This window comes from Saccostrea cucullata, unplaced genomic scaffold (assembly GCF_032062105.1).
Source record: "Saccostrea cucullata isolate Sc308-1 unplaced genomic scaffold, CSIRO_AGI_Scuc_v1 ctg19, whole genome shotgun sequence".
Classification (NCBI taxonomy): domain Eukaryota; kingdom Metazoa; phylum Mollusca; class Bivalvia; order Ostreida; family Ostreidae; genus Saccostrea; species Saccostrea cuccullata.
This window is the reverse complement of record NW_026940018.1, coordinates 404,280-431,269: the sequence shown is the minus strand read 5'-3', so window position 1 is coordinate 431,269 and position 26,990 is coordinate 404,280. Positions and strand designations below refer to the sequence as shown.

The 26,990-nt window shown below is 32.3% G+C and overlaps 1 protein-coding gene across 2 annotated transcripts; it reads left to right on the top strand.

The window, feature by feature from the left end:
• Positions 1 to 1,490: 1,490 nt before the first annotated feature.
• LOC134254518 (fatty acid 2-hydroxylase-like) lies at positions 1,491 to 25,071 on the top strand. Of its 2 annotated transcripts, XM_062737038.1 has the most exons (7): positions 1,491 to 1,841; positions 11,552 to 11,698; positions 12,440 to 12,692; positions 17,183 to 17,194; positions 19,947 to 20,113; positions 21,988 to 22,237; positions 22,610 to 25,071. In XM_062737038.1, exons 1-7 carry the CDS (start codon positions 1,599 to 1,601, stop codon positions 22,666 to 22,668), a joined length of 1,131 nt encoding a protein of 376 aa, XP_062593022.1. In that variant the 5' UTR covers positions 1,491 to 1,598; the 3' UTR covers positions 22,669 to 25,071. The 2 variants fall into 2 exon arrangements, with proteins under 2 accessions (XP_062593022.1, XP_062593024.1); XM_062737040.1 differs by lacking the exon at positions 17,183 to 17,194.
• Positions 25,072 to 26,990: the final 1,919 nt, after the last annotated feature.

Here is a 26,990-nt window from a genome sequence, read left to right as displayed (position 1 = left end):
AGTTCTAAAAAGCTATTTTTAGCATATAGGACACAGTCAAGGTCACAATGTCATTGACCTTGGTGTCATCTGAAAGGGCTTAATTAGTGGAGAATACAGGCCAAATATTAAGTCTCTATCTTTCTTTGTTCAAAAGTTATGGCAAAGGTTAAAGTTTGCCGACAAAGAAGCTATATTTAGCGTATAGGTCACAGTCAAGGTCACAAGGTCATTGACCATGGTGTCATTTAAAAGAGCTTAATCAGTGGTGTGTGCATACCAAATATGAAGTCTCTATCTTTCACGGTTCAAAAGTTATGGCAAAGGATAAAGTTTGCAGAAAAAAAACTATTTTTAGCATATAGGTCGCAGTCAAGGTCATAAGGTCATTGACCTTCATATCATTTAAAAAAGCTTAATTAGTGGAGTATGCATACAAAATATGAAGTCTCAAACATTCATGGTTAAAAAGTTATGGCAAAGGTTAAAGTTTGCTGACAAACAGACAGACAAACGGACAGACAGACAGGACAAAACAATATACGCCTCGGATCTTTGGATTAAATGTATATAGGACTAGTTTTGATCCAAAGGGAACGTCGGGATTGTGCGAAAAGAAAGGAATTAAGTGTCAAAAAGTGTCTCCTCTATCAAATTCTTTAAAAGAGGCAAAACTTTTTTTTGAGACAAATTTGAAAACATGGATCACTGTTATTGTAATAAAAAGTTGTTTCTGTAGTGAACATTTAGCACTGTTTGTGAAACTAACAATAAGAGATTTTAAAAAAATTAATTAATTTATCTAAATATTTAATTTTTCTCCATAGTGAGATATATTTGAACTAAATTAATATGACTTGACCAAAAGGCTGGTGATTAAATAAGACTTGACCATGCACGTGCTCCTTTGCTGTCCCTGTACTATATGATGTAACTGTCAAAAACTTGGCTCACAATTAACTTTGTACAATGTAAATTGATGATTTTTTGTACCGTTTCCATGGCGTTTATATTTCTTTTTTTTTTTAATCTATCCTTGTAATCGGCAGAGATTTTATGTGAAAGGATGTCCGCTCGACCACATCAGTGTTTTTTGTTCTTGCTTTTTTAAGACATCAGTGTTATTTTTTTCATGCACGTTGTATATATGGATAAACATTTCTAAATGAAATTTTCTCGAAAAATACTAAATAATCATTAAAATATGTAAGGGTTTATACCGGTCTTTCAATGGTGAAATCAATGCTGAAATCATGTTTAAAAATATATGATAAATTTTCTATTGTATATTTTAAAATTGAGACGTAAAAACAATAAAGTTAGTATCTCGAATTTTATTTATCAAGAAAAAAAAGTTGTAGTATAATTAATACTGTATTAATACTGAAATTATTTACACATGGAGATTCATTCATCTAAGGAAACCAGCATAAAATTTATATAATTTTTCTGTAATCTGGGTTATGCCATATCCGGTTTTTCATATCCTTTCCTCTCATTAGCTACCACGTACGCAGCATCGACCTATTTTAGTCCGACCCGTAAATAGATAAACATTGTGGTCCGATCACCGATGCAGTTTTGCAATCTTCTTCTGGTGTGTGGAAGTGTGATGAACAATGATTTATTACACTGAGAAAGAAATTAAGGAAGAAATAGAAAAGGGTAAAATAATTATCCTGAGAGGGGACCAGGTCTATGATGTGACGGACTTCGCCGACAGACACCCAGGTGGAAAGGAATACCTGGTCAAACATGTTGGAAAAGATGTTACACAACACATGCAAAGTGAAACTTATCACCATCATAGTTTAGCAGCCTATACAATTCTAAAGAAATATTGCATTGGAAATTTAATGCAGGTGAGATATTAAAATGTATGTTCTTTCGGGTACTAGGCATATATTTAAGCAAACCGGTGTCATGTTACTACGTCTGTGTAAATGCTATAGTGGTCACGAGTAAACTTGTAACTCATTATGCATATGAGCCACTTGTTCTTACAAATTAGCCCCCCGGTCAAGCTAGTCATATCGTAAGCTGAATGGGCGACAGGGAAGAAGAAAATACAGGTGACAAATTTTTATATTGTTTGATTTATTTCCACTGGTGTACGTGCTAAGGTGCATTAATTCATTTGATATATAACTGATCTTTTTTGAACAATTAAACATTACTAAAAAGTAGGAAATATTAGAATTTTACCTTGACTTGCATTACATAATACTAATTGTTAATTTCTTCCTCTTATATGCATAATATGGAGATCTAATATACATTGCATATTGTTTTACGTTTAGACAGTACATGCATGTGATAACTGAGCATTTGAAGAAGTATTTGATTAATATTTATTGAAAACTTTTCAAGTATAAATTGGTACTAAATCAAATTTATCAAGAGCCTTGCTCTAGCTGTCATAGTAGAGAAAAAAGTTACTTTTACCGTCTTTACTATTGACTGGCATACGGAAACAACGACCTATTCATAATTGACACTTACATCTTCGCAGCAAATCAGTTTACAGCTACCAAACAATTACCAAATATCATTTTCTTTACTGCACAGTGTGACCTATAGGGATTTATATAAGAGCAGGTCAAAACCACTCGGGTGGTAACCATGTGGTTTGAAAATGGAATCCGAACATAACCACCCAACACCCATGAACATGTACATTATAATTGCAATTCAGTATTTACTAGCTTGCATGTATATTTCTCTTTCTCCAAATTCATCATAAACCCAAGTGCCCTGTGTATTCCACAGGGACCGGTAACATACTGTATTTGATTTTACGTAATCACTATATGTATACAAAAAGAGAAAGGGAAACAACGTCAACCCAAATTTACACAGGGTCGATCTCGGAAATGATTCGTGTTTTCAATAAAATACCTTGCAGTTAGTGAAATAACGCCTGGGATCATTCAGCAATAATCACTCTTTAATAAAAATATCGTTGCGGTCATTTAAGAATCGTGTAAGTCGTGTTTTGCAGATCCGATATCCTGTCATGCAGTCGATGTAGTTTAAGTCGTCCACTAAAGTCGGTAAACATTGCATCCAAGATTCAACGCGAGATGTGATTGGTCAATAGTGCTTTTCTAGAATAAATCTGACCAATCAGGCTCCGCCTTTTACCTATCATGGATTTTCCAAAATGTCGTCTGTTCTAGGCTCGGGCCTTGTTGTGAACGAAAAAAACACCGTATTTATTCAAATTGGAGAGGTTATACATTTTAACTGCAATTAACAAAAGAAAAAAATGATTTTCGTGAACGTTGGATCTTTAGTTTGTGTTTTCCATCTCCGGAAAGACTTAAAAACTGGAGAAAATGTATGAAATTTACCTCCTTTTAGTGGACGACTTAAAATACGTCGACACGCACAACTGAATATCGAGTTAGTATTACCCAACTTAAACGCTATATAAATAAATAAGGTTTCTGTTTTATTAAAGAATATTTATTGTAGTATGATTCTAGTTAAAATTTAATTTGCTGCATTGTTTTTTTTTTATGGAATACGAAATATTTCTGAGATCGACCCTGTGTAAATTCGGGCTGACGTTGTTTCCCTTTCTCTTTTTGTATATATATATATATAGTGATTACGTAAAATCAAATACAGTATGTTACAGGCCCCTGTGGTGTATTCCATGTCAGTACAAATTTACTCATTGATTGCAAGTACAGAATATACCAGTATATAATAATATATCCATAGTATAAGTTTATGTGTTATCCAGAGTCTTAAATGAACATAATGAACTATTCATACATGTAATCCTTTCCTAGAGCATAAACCATGGTATTCACTGCAAGATGGGCTAAATTATGTACATGTGACTACATGTACAGGTGTGTATATGTAGGTATATTTGTGTAGGTTAATTATATATAATCATGATAATATGTATAAAATTTTATCTTCATATTTTTGTAAGCTGTTATTAATATCTTGAGGCTTTGTGCAGCCTAACAGTTCATAAATGATTAACGTTATGTTTTGTATATAAATATATATAATTATATACATATCATGAATGTCAATATTTTAATTGAAAACATGCATACATGTACATGTATGCTGAAGGAAATTGTGAGTCCCTTCAGTTCCCTTTTTTATGGAGTTTAACCTTAATATTGAGAATTAACTCTGAGGTTTCAACTTTTTTTTTTTCTCATTGAGTTGAAGTCTAACGTTATGATTGATTAGTAGTTTATTAAATGATCTTGATTTAATTTATTGAATTATAACTTATGTAGTATGTATTGGCTAACAAAAGATGTGGTGTGAATGTAAGATTGTGAATGAAAAAGCCATCATTTTATTTTTTTCACCCTGTTCAATATTTTGATAGAATGATACCGTTTATGCATGCCTACAGTGTAAAAATAGTTATACAGATATCTATGAAATCCACTATTTAAGTTTTCTTTTCCTCCTTCACAAATTTTACCCATCCTTTAAGTTGTGCCCACTTGTTCGAATAAGATTAAAATTATGATTATTTTATGAACATGATGAAGAATCATTGTATGTGCTTCATTAGGGCTCTGCCCAAACACTTAAATATTTTGTACACTGTACTTATACATGCCCTTGATCGTGAATGACGCAATATTAAGTCATAATGTGATCATAATTTTTTTCAGAATTCCTTTATTTTATGCAATAATTCCAATCTTCATTTTATTTATTGATTCCCTGTGTTTTGATTGGACGAGAACACGTTTAAGAAAAAGTTTACACATCAATAAATTTTTCAATCAGAACTACTTTCTACCAAGCTTCTAGGCTATCCTATAAACAATGAAAGCAGTTGTTTCTGGTCTGTTTTAGCTAAATTATGAATACAAGAAACTTCAAATTTAATGAAATAAAACAAAACTGGTGACAAACAGGACTGACCAGCTGACGGACACCTTGAAAATGTTTATGCCACTGTCGGATCATGGGTGTGAATTTTTTGAAATTCGCTGATCGACGTTCGTAATACGAAGCAAATCAGCTCAGTTTGTATCATCTTGACAGGGAAAAGAAATGTACCTCAAACTCTTGCCTTATTAGCATCAAATTCATATTATTACTTTCTATTCTTCCTCAATCCTTGAACAAACCAGTGCAATTCGAAGGCGTCGTCGGTCTGCAACTTTCGCTCTGAGCGTTGTCGTTAATATCAACATCACATGACCATGGTCAAGGACGAACTATTCTGAAGTAAACTCGTAATAATTACGATATTTGTTGACTTAAACAACATTTGATTAGTTTTTATAAGTTTATTTATTGATTGTTTCGACAATTTAAGTTGAACTCTATCGAAATTCATCTCGATTTCGTTTGCGGTATAAAGTATTCCTACGCCATACAGAAATAACGGATTGTATGGAGGCCTCAAAGAGAAATAATTTTAAAAATTCGTTATTTGAATTATAAGAATTAAACATTCTTTTGGAAAAAATTATCGATGTGCAAACTCTTGACATTTTACTCACAAACTTAACATAAAAGTGCTTTGCACTTTCATTCAAGTTTGTGAGTAAAATGTCAAGAGTTTACACATCGATAAATTTTTAAAAAAGAATGTTTAATCCTATAATAAGTACATAATTATACTACTAACACTTATCATGCAATCACATGTAGATACACTGCATGATGACTTTCATGTGAATAGGGGTAAATTATTGTTAATAGAACAGTCAGTATCAAAATGTAATTGCTATTTTAAAGCTGTATTTCACAATATCTGATTAATACCCTCCATCATATGACATAGATATTTCTCATACTAACACCATTTTTAATCTCTGTAACATAAGATTGTTGTGAAAACCAATTACAAAAGAGAAACATGGAGTGATTGGTCTTACAAGTTCACACCTGTTACGTATCATTGATAACCAACTTCTGGAAATTAAGATATATTGTTGGGAATTAAGTAGATTAATTTAGCTTTTCATTCTGCCACCCAATTCTTAATCTGATCTTTTTTTTCATCTTTGGCATTTGGACTTGTGTATATCCATATAGAATTTCTTCTGATATTGATCCATTTTCAATTGCTGAACTCTCTGTACATTGATGGTGGCTATTTCCTGTTACAGTAAATCAGTACTGATTGTAGTAAACATTAGCTCTATATTATTCTTGTTCATTGCTACTCTAAAGACTGTATTCACAATATTATCTTCTCTTTGCCTACTACAGAATATGTGATAAGCACTGCCAGCGACCACCAATAATTTGTAACATATTAGTTATTCAACATTTTTTTTTACTGCTGCTTGAATAAACAGGGAACTGAAATAAAGACAATACACCCATTACACATAGCTGTTCATTTCAATACACATCCATTGTACGTATTAGCTATATTCCTCTCAGTATGCATCCAATGTACATTAACGTACCAGAAATTATTCTTAAGACAGTCCTGAAAGTACAATTGTAAGTACTATTTTTAGGTCACCTGAGTCACTCAGGTGACCTATTGCTATCTGTTTTTGTCCGTCGTCGTCCGTCGTTCGTCGTACGTCGTTCGTAATTCGTCGTCAATCGGTCGTAAACTTTTGAACATTTTCAGCTTCTTCTCTGCAACCAAATTTCAACCAAATTTGGCACAAAGCATCTATGGGTGAAGGGGAACAAAAATTGTGAATTTCATGATCCCTGCCCCCCTGGGGCCTGGGGGGTGGGGCCAAAACCACTAAAATTAATGCAATCTTCAAAAATCTTCTTCTTTACTCCTGGACATCAAGCAGTCAAACTGTTTGCATGATTGTAATCAGCATTGAGTCCTTTACCAAAATTGTGAAATTCATGGCCCTGGGGTCAGGGGTTCTTGTACTAGGGCGGGGCTAAATAAGTATATAGTGAAAATGCATTATTTCTTTGAAAATCTTCTTCTCTGCTCCTGGGTATTAAATAAACTAACTAAGTACATAGTTATGATGAGCAAGAGTGCTTCTACCAAAATTGTGAATTTTATGGACCCAGGGTCAGGGGTTCTGGTGTCAGGGCGGGGCTCTATTGATTATATAGAGGAAATACATGAATTCTTTGAAAATCTTCTTCTTTACTCCTGGGTATTAAATAAACTAAGTACATAGTTATGATGAGCAAGAGTGCCTCTACCAAAATTGTGAATTTTATGGCCCCAGGGTCAGGGGTTCTGGTGTAAGGGTGGGGCTCTATTGATTATGTAGTGAAAATACATGAATTCTTTGACAATCTTCTTCTCTGCTCCTAGGTTTTATATAAACTAACTAAGTACATAGTTATGATGAGCAAGAGTGCCACTACCAAAATTGTGAATTTTAGGGCCCCAGGGTCAGGGGTTCTGGTGTCAGGGTGGGGCTCTATTGATTATATAGAGGAAATACATGAATTCTTTGAAAATCTTCTTCTTGGGTATTAAATAAACTAACTAAGTACATAGTTATGATGAGCAAGAGTGCCTCTGCCAAAATTGTGAATTTTATGGCCCCAGGGTCAGGGATTCTGGTGTTAGGGCGGGGCTGTATTGATTATACATGTATAGTGAAAAAACATTAAATCTTTGAATATTTTCTTCTTTTCTCCTAGGTTTTAAGCAGATGAATTACCTATATAGTTATGAGCAATCCCTAATCTTCAAGAATTGTAAATTTCAAGGCCCCAGGGTCAGTTGTACCATAGTGGGGAGGGGGGGGGGGGCTATACTTATGAACTGAAAATGAATGAATTGTTTGAAATGTGCTCCTTGGTATTAATCAAATATTTTTGAAAAGCAAGTATTCCTTTCCAAAAATAGTGCAATGTGTGGATCTAGGCCTAAGAGTCAAGGGTTCATGTGTGGTAGCGGCACTACTGATTATTGCTGAATATTACTGATTAGTTGAAATGCATTTTTTGTTCCCCTACCCTGCCTATGGGTATAAAGTAACCAAACTAGGAACTGCTAACAGGGATGGGGTCAATTACTTTCAAAAGTAATCGATTAAATTACAATTACTTTGGATTTTAAAAGTAATCGATTACAGGCTGTTTACAGACATTTTTAAAAGTAATCAATTACATCTGATTACTTTTCCTTCATGTAATCATGATTACTTATGATTACTTAAGATTACATTAAGTTTTAATTTTTTGTTCAATATTCAAGGACAATATCATGTTTTTATTCTTCCTATTTTAAATATCATTAATAATTTTAAGGTAGATTTCAGACAAAATTTGGTTTTATATGTCTTTATACAGATGCATGATATTTCTCTTATATCACCTGATTTCTATCTTTAATACAAGTAAATGTCTTGTTACTATTGAGAGAATTAGAAAAAAGATTTTATCATAGTTTTTTCAATAAATCAAACTGGACATAATGATAGGTAGGGATAAAGGGATTCGATAGGGAACTGTTATGCAAGTAATTGACATTCTTGACGAGTGATGGACTTTTCAATTAAACTGCCAATTATTACCTGGTAGATGTTTTTACTAGAATTAACACATTGACTGGACAAGCATGGATAGTTCAATAATTACTATTACCCAAGCTGACCTAACTTTAGTATACCTGTGTTTTATGACTAATTAATTCACATTATCTTTCTATGTACATGTACACTGTAAATCAAACAAAGTGAATTTTAAAATACGCCTCAATAAAGGAACATTTGCTATAAAAAAGATTTTTTTTCAAAGATTTACAGGGAAAACAAATTGTTGCACTACACGCATATTCATTAATTGAAACCAAAATAAATCAAACTTTAAAATGATCCTGTAGATTTTCTATCAGTATTTACATATATCTTGTCAAAAATAGTGAATTGCTGAGCTGCTAAAGTATTTTGAACTGACTACTGAATATAGCAAGGAACTGATAGAATTTACTCATTGCCTGGACAATGGACCTGATTATAAGCATTTCTGGAAGCGTTAGAAGAAGATATTTAATTAAATATAGCTTAATAACTTTTTTTTATAAACAATTTTGTAAACTGAAAAATATTCACTGAAAATCATCAAAAATCATGATTTTATGAATTTTGTTTTAATAATTGTAATCATAAAGTAATCAAAAAAGTAATCATGATTACAGGACTTTTTTCAGAGTAATTGATTAAATTACGATTACATGTACTTGTAATCAGAAAAATGGGTGATTACTGATTACTCATGATTAAATGGCAAACTGTAATCGATTACAGCTGATTACGATTACTGATTACGATTACCCCATCCCTGACTGCTAAGTGTATAGTTATGATGACCAAATTGTAAATGCTATAGCATCTGGCTTAAAACATGGATCAAATTCAATCACTGGAAAGTTGTTGCATAATGCTCAGGTGACCTATAAGGCCCAGGGGCCTCTTGTTTATTATACAAGCACTTATTTAAGGATGTTTGGGGCCAGGGGGTATTGTTGTTGTTCTCTGTGGTCCATCTGTCTGTCTGTCACACTTTCTTCTTCCTGAAACAACTCTAACATTTATCGATAAATGAAATTTTCATTTTCACACTAGGAACGAAACAGTGGCCATTTCATAATTAAAAAAAAAAAAAATTCATGAGGCTTTCAAAACATGTTTAACCATGTTAATGATTTCAAAGAGAAAAAGCTAAGCTTTTCAAAAAATAAAGTAAAATTTATAGCTGTTAAGAAGAAAATAAATACTTGTGTATACATGTATTTATGCTTGGCTATCTGTATGCATTTCTTTGATTCAACATTTGTGTAATAGTTGTAGAATGTAATCATGGCATTTGCCTCTATGATAAATGGCAATTGATTTTTGTACCTTTAAATTGGTGACTTTTCAATAATCATTAACGAGAAATGAAATAAAAACCTGTAATGGCTAATTGGACTAGTATGACATTTACCCAGGTAATTCTAATACTTGATCTTGCAGGTTTCTTTGTACTTATTGACGCAATGATAATTACATGTACTGCACCATGGCTAACAATATTGGCAAACCAAAATGTGCACCCCCACCCCCCAGACCATACCCGAAAAAAGCAGATTGAAGCCTTTTTATATGTCTACTTGATTATTGTATGATTGTATAGCCCAAATGCTATGCAAATGCATAATTACATGTAAAATATCAAATTTAGTGAAGAAAGCAAACTTGGCGTGAAGATGTCACTGTGATTTTACTCTTGCTATAAACCTGTATAGGTAGGCATGTACCCCAGTGTTCTGAAACTTTAATTCAACAGTTAGTTCAGAATACAATGTATATGTAACATTAAATAAAGGGACAGTAAAAAAGGCGAGTAAAGAATTACTGGCGGTATCATCATTCTCTAGGCACAGGTGTGATGTTGAATAATAAGTACATTATAAATGTATCACCTTACTGTATTGTTCAATAATTAATATGTATATACTAGTATTTCGTATCTTTATATCACTGTTGGGGTCCTGCGCTGCCACTTTTTGCTGATTCTACACTATTCCCTGGTGTATCAGATTTCTTAATTACCAGAGATGGGTTTTAGTGATCTGCAGTCATTATCACAAAGAGAGAGCTGCCCAGGCAGAAGTGTTTTTTTATGTATGAATTAATAAAGTGAAATTACAGCCACGAAACATACGGCACCAGGTCAGCTGATCCAAGAATCCGTAGCTTTCTGGTACATCCCAATGATTAGGGTTAAACATGAGAGAGTTTCTGTTTTAATGCTCTTAATTCGACTGATACAGTTAGTAAAATCTCTATGTCTGGACTTTAATTTGGTAATGAGGACGTAAATTGCATTTTCAGAAAAGCAAAGCAGCTTGCATTCAATTAGGACATCTTTAAAATAATGTTTTTGTGTCCTCTCCCAACCCAGAGTAAAAATATTGGGTTGGCAGGTAGATGCGGAAATCTTTTTTCTGGAAAATTTCAATATTAATTTGTATTTGTTGACCAGATATGAGGAATAAAAAAGAGAAAAAAATTGTCTTGAAAAAAGTTTTGAGACGGGCCATTTTTATTCAGTCGGTGACAGGAGAGGGCAAACAAACAATTTTTTAGAGATGGCCTTACAAGTATGATCCTGTTAGACCAGACATTAGGGTTCATCTTTGTGCCCCATCAGATTGTCTAGGGTTATCTAGTGAGCAATGGAGATCCTGTGTCCCTGTCTATCACACTGATCAGTTTTTAGCTCAATATGCATGCCTTCTGTTTTATTGGTTACCGATTATAAATGTAGAAGTGTACAGTGCTCATGGAGCTTTACCGCTTATAATTTTTCAATTACCGTAGTAAGGAATGTTTCCCTTAAAAATATTTTTTTTAAACAATTAATGTATATAAAATGTAAATTAGCAAACAGAAACAAAATATTCACAAGTCATTATACATGTAAAATAAAATAGAGTCTATGTTTGAAAAAATTTCCTAAGTCTCTCTACAATCATACAATAACAGAGAAACATTCCTTTGGGATGATTTACGCTGTGAACACTTGTCACTTACTGTGTAAAATGATGGGTGCTGGGATAAATATGCATAATAAAAATGATTTATTTGCATTCTGCAGAAAAAAATTAATTATGTCACCTTTGTTTTAGAAAAATGGGAATCTTAGACACAGAAATGGAACAGTGAAAAATGGAACAGTGAATGGCACAGCCAACGGAACAGCCAATGGAATTTCCCACAAGAATGGAACCGTCCATACAAATGGTCACAGTGTGCACCATGATAATACATTTCCAGTAAGCTTATAAGAGAAAAACAATTAAACTGGCACATTACATCATACATGTATTTGTATGCCCATTTATCTGTTTATTCGTAAAATTTTTATGTTATTGTATTAGAGTGACATTAAATGCATCTGATACATTGATATACAGAAGTTCTGTGCAATTTACAAGATTACTTATTGAATTATTTAGTGGGGTTGAGGTTTGGTAGTTAAAAAAAAGGGATTATTTGATGTGCTTGTAATGACAGGAAATCACGGAGGAAATGATTTTCTCAGTTCCTGGTAGTGTATAAAAAAAAGCTTGTCACTTACTTAGATAAATATCATGTTTGTACAGAAGTTAGAGGGATGACAGTGAGTGACAGAATCAAGGAAATAAAAAAATAAAGTTTGGATGGGTAGAGGATGAGAATGGGGTACCCGAGGGGGGGGGGGGGTGTTAAATATGAAGATATTGAAATGATATCTAGACTTCTAATTGAAAAAAAATTAAACTATAAATGTCTATTATCATCTTAAAATGTTTTTCATTGTTAGTCCTTTTACTCATTTAAGATTAGAATCATCCTAGCTAGAATTATTATAGATTGTTACAGCAATAGAAAATTGTGTTTCTGCATGATTCAATGATTTGTAAACTCTTGTAAACTATTATTTAGCATATCTTATATTAGTTATTGTAGATCTTGATAATATATCTTTAAAAAAATGCAAAATATATTTCTGATGATGTGTAATTTTGTTGCAGGATGACCCCATTGACTGGAATGAACCAATACTATTTCAAGTTCCTAAGCTAGGTGACCGTTACTTTGAGTGGGTCCATCGGCCGGTGGACGGTCACCTGCGCCTGATGAAGTCCGAGGTCTGTGAGTACTTTTCCCAGTGCCCCTGGTATGTGGTGCCATTAGTTTGGATCCCCGTGGTTCTATTAATGTTGTACACCTCCTATTCAAGTCTCCAAGAGGGACCATGTTCCTTTGCCGTCATCCTTACTAAAGGTACGTACAGTACTGTGGTCTTTATTAAGTCTGTTTATATGCATGTACATGTATATTTTTCATTGCAGGTCAAATTGATCAGTTGTGTTTGTGTATTATTAGGGCGTCTGTCTGATCTAAAATGTGAAATCAATGAATGCACATGTGTTACCTCCACTCAAGTATCCTCTAAGCTGTTATACATGAAAATGATATTCTCAAACACAGAATTTATAGAGTTATTTTATTTTACTGCTAAGTAATAAAACTATGTAGTTGATATTTTGTATTAAAATTGGAACTTTGAAATATTTGTGTTCCCGACAGTTGTCAGTTACATAAGAATCCCTCAATTTTTTTCAATGAAAAAATATATCTATGAATTGATCTAAGTAAATCCACATTTTGTTATCAGATCTATTGGAATAGACAAAAATTAATATATACATAGAGTTGGTACCTATGCAAAGTCTGCAAAAGATTATAGGCTATTTGTATCTCTGCACAGGTGCAATGAGTATAAAAATAAAGTGTTTTCATTGGTCAGTGGGGTGAAATATGGTCAGACTATTTGAAGTAGGTTGAAATACATGCCTTCTGTCACGTAGATTTATGCCCTTTAAGAATTGCCCGTTATTTACATTTTGTCTACCTTTAGATTCATTAGGTTTACAAATATATCTGTATGGTGTTAAAGCTTCACAAAAGATTTCTGATAACTAGGCTAATTTACTCTTTTGTCTTTAGCAAGGGATCGTTATGTTAAAAAAAAAATTGTGTTTATACTTTAAATTTCACAAAAGAAAATCTGATTGCATAAACTTCAAAGGATTTCTACACATAACAAATCCCTGGGGTCTTTCAAAATTAATGTACATGAATCTGAAATGTCATAATGTATTTAGCTGACTTAACAGCACATTAAACTGTATGTAATTTTCTGGCATTTTTTGTTTGATTCAATTAAAGAAGTGATTTTATAAATTGAGAACTATAAAACTACCGGTACTAAAAGTCTGTCAATAAAATATCTTTTAATTAAAGAAGCTGGGATATTTACTTGTATTGTGATTTGAATTTTTAAATTTTAGAGCTGAATGTGAAGTAACCTAATTTATGTCTGCAAATTTTGAACAAATTAGACTCAGTTGAAAATTAAAACATTTAAAATGGATTTTCATAACTTAAAAACAAACATCATCATTGACAAAATAATGCCCAAGATAAATATACTTAGTGAATCGTTTATAAACATTGTTTATGTTTTGATAATAATTCTCCACAATTTACAAGACATTTCATTTCATTGGAGAGATAGAACTTGAAATGTGATCAGTTGTGTGTTTATTTTAGGGAGTTTCTGTTCCGGTGTTTATAAAGGTTCAAGTACTTGAACTTGCAAGAATCCAGTTTTTAAACCTTTTTAAGTATAGACCATTTCCTACAAATCAAAGTGTACAATGGCAAATAAATGCATGTGCAATTTTTGTTATTTGAAGTTTGAAAAATCCCTTAAATCATGCAATTATAATCATTATGAAAGATGGAAAATGTATGATTCATAAAATTATTTAAGGCTTGTGTTGAAAAATTTTCTTATGAAGCCCAGATATTCTATATTAATTATAAAAAAGGTGTTGAAAATTGGCAGTCTGATTTAATTCAAACCTTTACTAGCACCTTTGATTGTCACATCGACTTACATGACAGTTGAGTCAAGGTTTAATTTTCGTCAGTGAGACTGCTTTTCTCCATAGCAGGCCAATCTTGTGACCAAACTGGACCTCTATGTTACATGGCCAGTGGCTAATATTATGGTACATGGGTGAATTATGGCAACTCAGGCAAAGTCATTGATGTAATTTATAATCTACCCTAAAAGGAACAATTTTAGTTTGAAAAGGAGGAAGTTAAAGATCAATTTTACATTTACTTTTTATGGACACTACATGTAGCTACCACCATCAAGCAAACAATCTTTGACTTGAAAATTTTTTTTTAATAATAATTTTGTGATATACACTGTAGATATGAAAAATTGCCAAAACAGCAAAATTATTTATGGGAAATGTCCCATAGGACTGTAAAGTATATATCATTTTCATGACTATAATTATAAAAGGCATTTCTTCAAAATGAAAGCATAAGAATAATGAGATGTTGAAAATCTGATACAGATGAAGACCAAGTTTTTGCTCATTTATACTGAAAACTACTGAAGCCCATTATTGCCAACCTGTATACATGTATATATATAAAGGAAAAGCAATTGGCACTTATGGGCTTCCGTAGAAAATTCTTAAAAATAAGATATGATACATTTCATTACAACTCCTCTTTTTATAGGCACTGAGCAGCTCATGAGGCTCGTTGGAAATATATCCACCGATGGTATATATGTCAGATTCACCGCAGTAGTTATCTGTCATATATTTCAGTTTGTTGTGCGAGGTCTTATTTTTATGCTTGATCTTCCAATAAGCATTTAAATTATAAAGAAGATTGCTGTATTTTGAATAATCAAATGCACAGTTGATTTTACAATTATTGCTAGAGGGTGCATGCAGGAATTTATTTTTTCTGAAAAGCTAAAGACCTTATTTGATAAAAATACTTGTACACAATTTATTCATATATTCATCAGAAGTTTATTTTTTTAGGGTTTTGGTTGTGTACCAACTGTTTGCTTCTACATGATTTTTCTGCAAAAAGGCTGTTTTCTCTGAAGCAATATATATATAATAGGGTGAAACTATATGTAGCATCTTTTAATATTTGGTATGGTCTATGCTCCACATGCTGCATCTGATCCGTATTTATGCTGCAGTACTCCTGTACAGCATTGGTTTTTGTGTACAGCATATCAAAAAATGGTATTCATGCCAAACTTTCACATACAGTTTACCTGTTGATGCATATATAGTATGCTTCAAATTCAGTACCATAAAGGTACATTATGTACCATCAGTACCAAGACAACTCTAGCCCCCTCCCTCCCCCCCCCCCCCCCACGCTTCAGTGAAGTAATGGGAAAGGGCATTGAGGGAGAGGGTAGGCAAGTTACAATTCATATTTGACAGGAAATCTTTAGTCTGCTGGTGTTTCATTGGTAGGAAACATTAACTGGACAAATTTGAAAATTATTTTTGATTTTTTTTTTTTCACAATCTTAAATGAACCTGTTGCGTCTTGAATATATTTCCTGGTGATTTTCTTTACATCCTTAAATGGATTGATTTAGAGCTCATTTGAATTTACTTAAAGGGAATCTTCCTGTAATTAATTCTTCCTGTAATTTTTTTTTAAAATATTTTTTTTTATTATAGTTCTATGTGTGATCATGATCAGAATTTTATACCTAAGCAAATCCTTTCCACCATCCCTTTTCCCAATCAATCATTGTGAGGACCATTTTCTTACACCAGTTTATAGAAAAAAAAGGTTTTTTTGTTTTTGAGGAATCATTGTTAATTGTAAGCAGTTGTTTTCACAATTATTAAACAGATTTACTGTATATTTGCACTTCATTAAAATTAATTAACATAATATGGTTCAAATTTGATTGTTTGATGTGTTAATGATGTCATTTTTTACCTGCTGAGCCAATCATTTGGTTTATTCAGTCCTAGATTTGTTTATTATTTCAATTATCACAATATAAAATATACTGCATGTGAAAAAATTTCATAGTTTCAGAAAAAGTCTGTAAATTTAAGCATCAATTTACAGTGAGGTGAAATAAGAATGGTTGTTGCTTTTAAAAGATACTCCTATTATTATCTGGGGTGCATGGTGATAATCATACACTGTCATTTTAAGCCAGGAATTGTAACCAGGGAAATTTGTCTTAACAAGAGGTATTTTAAGAATCTATCTTCAACCATAATAAGCAGTCAGAAATATAAAATTTCTAAACCTTTTAAAAATACATTTGTAAAGATGATCTTGCCCTTAATATGGGGAATACATAAAATAGCTTGGAGTTATTTGAAATATATGTGAATTTTTTTGAGGAAAGAGTACATAAGTGTTGTTTATTACTTTCTTGAAGAAGAAATTTACCTAATCTAATTCACAGTAGTGAAAATAAAGATTGATTCAAAGTTTTTTCTTGTAGACAGCAAGATTTAATAAGTAATGAAATACGCACAAATTATATGAAAATTAGATAATTATCATTTTATGTTTTTTACACCCTGCAATCCCGAATCTGCTATCAGATTTAAATTCTTAGCTGTTGCCTTGAAGATCCAGCTTCAGTAAAATTCAAAATCACACAATCTTGCTTACAGACAGACAAACAGACTTGACATGAAGGCCAATCACTCAGGGGGAGGTAATTCAGTTGTCTACTTCAGACAAAGCTATAGAGCCCGTAACCATATTGTAAATAATTCATCATACAGCGTCCCAATCTTTTCCTCACTGATTGCATCTCTCATCCGCGGAGAGGAAAATTGCCCATTCTGTAAATTGTGTCATTATGATAATATATTTTCTTTCCTTTGCAGACTATAACTTAAGTAAGTATACTGTGCTCTCTGACATAACAGAGGCAGTGGGTTTGCATGCACTTTACTTGGTGTCCGTGTCACTGTATACTGCGCATGTCAGCTAGTTATATGGTTAATGGTGAATGAATAGGTTCCCTTAAATCCCATTTAGACTGATATTTTATATGTAAAATCCTTGCTTGCAGTGCATATATATGTGGCAAGTATTGAATAGCTACAATATATGTTGATGCCGACAAGCTTTTGCTAGGACATTGCATTATTGTAAAAATTGATTTTTGGCTAAATTGAAGTTGTCAGTCATATGAGAAGCTATTGTACTGTTTATTAGAAGTTCAGAGAGTCTCTATTGAACATATGAATTGCTTTTGTGTGAATGTATCCAAAATTGAGCAGCTTACTAAAAAACTATATTATATTCTGCTATCTTAAATTAAATCCCGGCATGAACCAAAATATGTAAAAGATATTAACATAACATGGTGAAATGTATTTTGCTTATGAAAGCATGATACTGATATTTTATGTCCACACGTAGTTCAAATAACTTTCCAATCATTTTAGTCTTAATTCACATTGACCAATTCGATTTGTCATAGAAATTTGATAGTATAATTATACTGGTTTATACAATTTGATAATATTTACTGGTTTATACCACTCTCAGACATATATAGTGAATTAATTTTGAATATTGTGAGACATAAAGCCGGAAGGTATAGACAATCAGTCACAAAAATTTTAATGTCAGAACATCAAAGATATTGGTAACCATCTAATATGTATCATATACCCGGTATTAACAGATTCTGAAGATGACAAAGCAATATCAGATGCAGGAAGATTAGAAAAGGTTTTTTTATAGCCACAAAAACATGTTAGAGAGTAAAACGTAAATGAAATGCATGTAATTCATACTGTATTCAGTCACTGATAGTGCAGAAATTTGTTGCCACCTTCTCAGATAAGTAACTGATGACAACTTTATGAAAACATGTAAATTGTAGAGATAACTTAGTATCAAACAAGATGAAAGGAGATATGTAGTTTTCTCTCGGATACACAACAAAGTGTATAAAGAAAAGAAAAAATTATATAGTTTTTTTCTGTGATGCAGTTCAAGATGTAGTTTTGATATTTGTACATGTATGTAGACAAAAATCTAGCTATTTATTATGCACTGCTTACCACATACCTGGCCTGGCTTAACTAATACAACCACTTTATCATCATCATCATCATCATTGCTGATACAACATCATCATCATAAACACTACTAAAACAACTACCAGAGTATCATCAACATCATAACTTATTCCGCCATCATAATCACCAGTCACACCAACATCATCAATCACTTCAACCATCATAACTACCAGAAATAACCACTACCATCATCAATATTTTTATCCAAACTTCATCATCTTGATCATCATGACCACTATCCATCATCCACCACCACCGCTATCTTTATCATCATTACCACCACCACCCCTATATTTCATCATTACCACTACCACCGCTTTCTTCATCATCACTACAACCGCTTTCTTTATCATCATCACCACCACCACTGCTTTCTTTGTCATCATTACCATCATCACCACCACCACTTTAATCATCTTCACTACAACTGCTTTCTTTATCATCATCACCACCACCACCACTTTCTTCATCATCATTACCATCATCATCATCACCACCACCACCCCTATCTTTCATCATCATCACCACCTTTTTACTTTATTGTCATCAGAGAGAGAGAGGTGTCTCTGAAATAGAATTGTTTTAGATAGCTACAGGTATGTGGCTTTTTTAAAAGCACAGTTTTTGTTTCACCCATTGCACTTGTTGATGTGCTTGCAATGGTTTATGTGTGATTATTGCAGTTGTGAATCAGTTTGACTTGCAGTCATTTTTGCACTATTGTCAGTTCCTCACTTGCATACATCTAATTCTTTTAGACATGTATGTTGCCACAGAGCTGTTAAATATTGATATTTACAGCATCTGCAGCTCAAAATAAGCCACAGCTTCTTAAAATAATTCAAATGCAATATTCCTTATTGTTTCTTCAAAAATAGTAGATTCATGAGTAGTTGAAATGCTATTATTAGAAGAATCCCCTTTAAATATTTATACTTAGGATACCCAAGTGAATTTTTTACCCTTTTTAATGTGATACATTCACCATTATGTTTTAGACAGTGATTTCCCTTATGCTTTTTGGACTTTAGATTAAGTGAAGCCATTTATAAGTACTTACCAAATTAAAGAAATCGGAGAAAAGGCTCTTTTGTTCGCGGAAGAACCTGAAGTGATATTTCTTCCCCAAAGAACATTCAGAGTCTCTGATGATTTCTACCTGTCACAGTTTCTATTAAAGGAAAGTTACTGTTAAAGGAGGAAATCTCCCACTCTGACATAATGGATTCCTCATACAGTTAATGGATGTAAATATTGAAGAAAATCCTCTACTGCCATCAAGGCTAATGGAATTATAGACATTACCAAAGAAAACTACTACAACATATGAAATTTTCCTTATATGTCCAGACTTTGTTAGTAGAATAGTTGGAATATAAAGATTTTAGATAGACTTCATCATATCTGTTTAAATCATCAGTTAAGCTTGCTGAAGTATTTGCAAATGGAGTCTAGCTTGGCTCATATAAGTAGAGCTCATATGAAACAGGCATTTATGAATATGAAAACTGATCTATTTGGAAAATTTTGAAATTAAATTTAAATATTGTTGTAGGCATTCCAGTGACTAGCTACCACATGCCTTTACTGTTTGTGATCGGCTTTTTGTTGTGGACGTTGGACGAGTACGTGATTCACCGATGGCTGTTCCATCTATGCCCTCCCTCCAACTACCCGGTGATAATGATATTACATTTCCTGTTCCATGGCCAGCATCACAAGGTATAAACAGGATGTATGTTTTGGGAAGGTAAAAGCAGGATATGGGAGGATATGCCCTTTTTATGGCTTAATAGACTAAGATAAACAAAATCTGTATCCATCTTACAAGATACATTTTCCTGTTTTGAAATTTTTCTACATTGAGTGTGCTGATAATTTTTGCTCAGATTTAATACAAACACTTTTTTCTGCTCACAAGATAATTTTTTGTGATAAAGTATTTAGCTGAATTTCAGGGTATATATAGAGGGAAAATTTGAGTATTATAGCCACCATTTCTTGGTATTACAATGAATCTGTAAATACATGTACCGGGGTACTTGACAGTTGATACCTATCATCCTATGCATAATTAATAATAAAATCGGAATTGCACCATGAAAATTTAGACCAATAATAATATAAACTGAACAAAATGGTTCCCTTCAAAATTTCTATTTCACAAGTTTTATTACAAAATGATATTTTTTTTCCTAAAATATCTGCTTTTCCATACCTAACTCCTAAGAAGTAGATTTCTTCTCTGTATATAGTTTCTTTCTGCAGATCTATTGGAATTTTCCTAAGATGTTGGATTTAATTTTGCTGAGCTATGATACTGGTTTGATTTCATGTCCCTAAAGCTATTAGAATTATAGTATGGGTGGTATAGTCAGATTGAATGGCTTATAAAAAATAATTAGTTTTGTCTTTCTCTAGCTCAGCATAATATGTTATTGATCTTTACACTAAAAACAAATCCTAATATGCATTCTACATTTATTTGAAATAAATTACATAAATGTAGCTATAAAATTCCTATGATGCAAGTGTTCTATATATATATAAGTTAAGGATAAATGTAACAAACTTTTTTTCCCCAAAGTCAGCAATATTTCTCATAGATTTATATTCAAAAAGGTATTAACTTGAATAAAATTAGGCAGGTAATATTGGAGAATTTTGTCACATGAATGTTAAAAATATAATGCAATATGCTGTATATTTTGTATAGAAAAGGACACAAAGTTGCATACTGTATAGGGGGAGAATAACTCGCGGTGTTAATACAGGGGCATAGCAACAGGGGGGGCCTGGCCCCCCCACTTTTTTTCCCAACCTTACTTATACTACAGGAAATGTTAATTGAAAGCCTGGTTGGGCCCCCCACTTTTAGTGATGTACCGAAAATGTAGTATTAGAATTGGTACTGAAAGTAGTTGACACTGAAAAAAAGTTTACCTTTACCCCCCCCCCCCTCCCCCCTCCCCCCTCACGAAATAGGATTTTTGACTCTGGGCAACTTTTCCCCCTTTTTTTTGCTTGTCAACTTTTTCAGGTAAGTAAAAAAAAAAAAATTTATCTGGCTGGCCCCCCCACTTTCAAAAACGATGCTACGCGCCTGTAATATTCGCTATATTCACGGTGTTTATGAATCCGTGAATTCAAGAAGCAGTGAATAAGTTTTCAATAGGTATAGATAAGGGAGGAAACTTTTTTATAAACCAATTCGGCAAATTCAAGAAACCGCGACTGTGTCAGAGAAGGAAAAAACATGAAAATTACAACCCGTGAAATTAATCCCTTGTACAGTATCTAAGCACCAAAGAAACTTTAAGGGATTTGGTATTGATATCGATGACATTTCTATTTGAAATCAGTCAAAAATATTTATGATATACATTTATCTTATATCTGCAGTGCACTGAAGAAGTTATTTATAAAACATATCATCATCAAATTCACTGTAAAAATAAAATTTTAAAGCACAATATTTTCTTTCCATTAACTGCATTGAGAACACAACTTCATTCACATCAATTTTCAGTTATATACTTTGGAATTTGCAGTAGTAGTTAGTTGGAAATCATATAAAATACCTTTACTTATTTCAGGCCCCCATGGATAAGGTGAGACTAGTGTTCCCACCCGTTCCAGCCGCTGCCCTGGGGGTGCTGGTCTACTCGGTGTACTGCCTGTTCATGCCCCCCACCATGGCCTTGACCGTGTTTGCGGGAAGCATTAGTGGCTACATTGTGTATGACATGATACATTACTATTTACATCATGGAATACCCTATGGAAGTTATTTCAAGTCTCTAAAAAGATACCATGTTAAACATCATTATCAGGACCAACAAAAAGGTAGGTTATGTCCCTTTTTGTATCAGGACCAGCAAAAATGTAGGTTATGTCCCTTTATGTATGATACTAAGAAAAAGGTAGGTTATGTCCCTTGATGTATCAGGACCAACAGAAAGGTAGGTTATGTCCCTTTATGATGCAGAGTATTAGAAACATGAATGTTTCTCACTGAGACATGTTTAACTTTAGTTGTTTTTTTTTAAAGAAAATGAAAAAAAAAAAATGCAATTCTCTGTTGATTTTTAAAAGTTATTAGAGTTATTCTAGGAATCAGCAGAAAACTCCAAGCTCTGTATTAGAAATATTTTATGGTGTATTTTTGACACTCGTTCTCTGAAGGAAAGAATGAAATGTTTTTAATTTGTATTTTAGGGTTTGGTATATCTTCCAAAATGTGGGATTATCCGTTTGGTACTCTCATCAAGGAATGACATCCTGCTGATATCATAAACATGCCATGTTCCTGTCGTAGCTGTACCGTGCAACATACTATGTCACACTGTGTCGTACTATGTCATCTGTGTCATACTATGTCATACTGTGGCATACTATACCATAGTATGTTGTACTATGTCAGATGTAGTTCCTTCTCTGTTGTGTATCATTTTGATCAAATGTCCAAAGCAAAAGAAATACACTTATTGTTAAGTCGATAAAAAAAAATTATATTGTTCATGTATTTAATTTTTTTTTTCCATCTGAAATAGTTGTTAATTTTTTATGCAAGGAAATCTCCGTTTGTTTGATGCTTTTTGTTGCTTATATTTGTGCTTGTTGATTTTTTCCCTTCAAAAATTGTTGCAAATTTAAAAGAAAACAACAGTTTTTTTTTTTTACTGATTGCTTGTTTTTGTCTGGAAATTAAGAAATATATTTGTTATGACATTTTAGAAAAAAAACTTTACCAAATTACCGATAGAATATCGCTCAAAGAAAAGTAACTCTTGCAGGCATACAAACACCAAACCTAAATTACCTACCTCAAAGAAAAGCTGATCTGGGATATATCATACAACTTGTTATTTACCTGAATTTATATATACTAATCTTTTAACATTCTTATGCAGCTCTTGGAGTTGAAAGACTTGTCAATTGAACACTGAGGCTGATAAATCTTGCATTGATAATGTTTTGTAACAATTTAATCTTTAAATAACCATTCTCATTTCTTTTAAAAAATGCCCAAAATTAATCTAGTTGTTCTTTTTTTTTTTTTAAACAATTTCATGTTATTTACCCTTCAAACAATTCTGATTTTTTTTTAATTTAAAGGAAATTCAAATTTTAACGTTTTCCAATCCAGTTGCACATATCTTGTGATGATCAAATAAAAGAAGAGGACAGCTGTACTTAGAGTAGTGTTAAAGCAAAGGGCCTTTGAGAGCATTTGTGACAAAAAGCATTTAGTTAATATCTTCCTTATGGTTGTAAAAAAATCAAATAAAATTTATTTTTTAAACACATTTATTTTGTGCAAATTATTTTTTAAAAATCAATAGTGCAATTTGAAGAATTTTTTTCTGCTAATATCAAATAGATAAATTAAATAATGTATTAATTCTTAATTTTTTGCAAAATGTGAACTACATTGAGAGAGAAACCACTTATATCCTTTTGTGCCTACTGTTTGATTGCATGGTCGAATTTGATGATTAGTTCATGATGCAGGCATTGGGTATTAAAATCAGCATTATTTACAGTTTATCAATATTTTGCATAATGTAATTATCTCTTTTTTCATGTAAAATATGTATACTTCTTATATTTTAACGGCTCGTAAAATGTTAAGAAATGTACGCAATATTGTCATGGTATTATGGGAGAAAAGTTTGTCACCAGATTTTAACCTCCCAAAAATTTTGGGGAGTTATTAAAAAATTGTAGTGAAAGTATGTTATGTTTAGAAAGATAATTTGATCATTGACAGTTCAATTAACGTATATTCAAGAAATCAATGGACTATAATTCATGTAGAACAGTTCCGTATTGACATATCATCGTTAGTATATATTTAGCAGTGCTTTAGCTAGGATTGTAATCACAGGTGAATTTCATTTTTTAGTTTCCTCTTATTCGTTGTGTTTGATATATCGACTGTAGTATTGCCTTTCAGTTCAGCTGTAGGCTTATTTAATCATTATATAGTGCTTTAATTTTGTCTTTATCTATAGTTGCTGTGTTTTAGCAGTTGAGTTTTGTTTTTTCCCTTTTCTTTTAATCTGTAGATCCTGAAAACCACCATGTAATATTTAATAATTAATGCAGCTATTTTTTTTTCTATAATTAGATGTTAAAAATATATACTTAGAAATTTGGAAAAGGGATTTATTTTGACAAGTAGCATGCAGTACCATACCTCAATTTATATGAAGTTCCACACTCAATGAATTTTTATGTAAGAAATTGCCCTAAGATAAAACTTCAGGGGAAAACTTTACAAATTCCAGTTCTTCAATCCATGCATAAATTTAATATCATCACAAAATATTTGATTCGTTAAAAATTGTTAAATGCATTGTTAAGCCTTGTCAATGTAAATTTCACCCGGGTTCTGTTATATTTATTCCATTTTAGAAATGAGGGCTTATTTGTTATGGCAGATATATTAGATTTTTGTTCAGATTAATGAAATATTTTTGTCCCATCTATATACTGATAAATCTCTGTATGTAATTCCTAACACAGTTATCTAACTTTGTTTTATCGTTTGTCCTTTATACATTACCTAGTTATCTAACTTTGTTGAGTTTTTCTTGTAGCATAATATAGACCACCATATGTATCTTTAGTGTACAGGGTGTGAGTTTATTTATTAAAGAATATATATATATCAATATTTTGTCTTAATGTCAATGCTTTAAACGGATGTTTCAGAAAAAGGGACATTACCTAATATATGTGGTTTAATTACTTGAATTCGTTAAAAAAAATTTCATATCCAGGGGAATTGAGGTTAAGAGAGTGTGAACCCTCGGCACTTTTTTTTGTATAGTGTCTCATGACTTACTTTTACCACAGGGTATGGTAACTTAGTAGTACATGAAAATAAAGATGCCCTGTATACATAACATGTGCCTGTGGTGTTAAGTAAATAGTTTTTTAATACATATCACTCCGTATGTTTGAGAATAGCTGCAGAAATGTAGCTCTCCGAAAACATATGACAGACCAGATGGTCATTCATCCCAATTTTTTTCAGACCAGCGAGCTACAGATCTGCAGCTAGTTTGAGAATAGACCTAAGACACTAAAAATGTATCCAAGCAGAAATAATGCATTTGCTTAACACAGTTTCCAAATGTTTAATTATCATGCCTTGTGTTTGGCAATGATAATCCAGTTTTAAGATTTCTATGATTAATATGTACCAAAAATATTGACCGCCATATGATTTATGATGGATTATGAATTCTTAAATACAGTCAAGCTTCAGTTGCTGCAAGTCATTTTCTGGATCCAAGACCAGATGAAAACCGTTGGAGTAGTCAATTTACTGTTTACTACAAGAATTGTTTTTTCCTAGCTATCATGCTAATAAATGTAGTGATGGATGCTTCATGTTATATTTTTCCCAGATGTGTAAAAGCCTTTTTTCAATTTTAAACTTTATTTCATTCCCGAGTAATAAATTAAAAACTGATTAATTTGGCAACGGCCTTTGTAGAACATTGACTTACAAGTAATATATGATTGGAATATTTAAAATAAAAATGAAGAGAAAATTGTAAAACTTGTAAAAAATAGAGTATCGGTTAATACTTATATTTACAACTTGAACTGCAGTACCTGGTTTATGCTGCATACGCATGTATGAGAATTTTGTAGATCTACCGCCGTTCAATGTATCCTATTTTTGGGCTTAAGGATCATCGATACTATGGTAAGAGAGATAACTCTGAATGACACAAAATAAATGTCTATTTTGTCAAATTGGAGTATCTTATTTTGTCCAACGTTGTCCCGCAAGCAATGCTATGATTGTTTTTGTTATACCTTTAAAAATTTGTTCCTATACAAATCTATACGAAAAAAAGTCTAACATTTTTAATGTTTTGCTGAGCGGGCATAAAAAGTCGATATTGGACCGCTGAGTGAGATGTTGGACCGCTTACGTCACAGAATGGGCGGAGCTTAATCTCATTTTCATTCGTTGGTGTTAAACAGTGACAGACCTGATGTTACATCACGGAATATAGTACAAAATACATGTATTCAATAAAATAAAATAAAATGAAAGGTTTAACAAAACATTTATTGACAGAGTTCTGGGGAAAAATGCGTTTTGTCGGAACCGTTCGGCCTAACGGCCTCAGGCAGACAGTTTGGTTCTTAGGTGGGACAAAACGCATGTTGCCCTCGAACTCAGTCAATAATGTAACAAATACATTTCTTATGGAAAATCGTCAGAACTAAAGAAACATTTTTATTGAGCAGAGAGTTTATGAACCTTAAATCGAACACTGAGAGATTAAACAACAATACCAGTAAGTAGCCTGTTGTAATCAATCGTTATATCAAGGTAACAGGATAGTTTCCAAGGTTCATTAGATTAACGTGATATCCTGATGATGTTCCTAAGGTTAATTAGATTAAGGTGATAATAATCTGATGAAGACAACATGTGCAATACCGAAAATTTATTTGATGTTTCATGTGTTGTTCATGTATTTATATGTTATTATGCATTTCGATATAATTTTTCAAAGTATATTTTTGCAAGAATTAAAAAAGCGATTATTATGAAACAATTTGA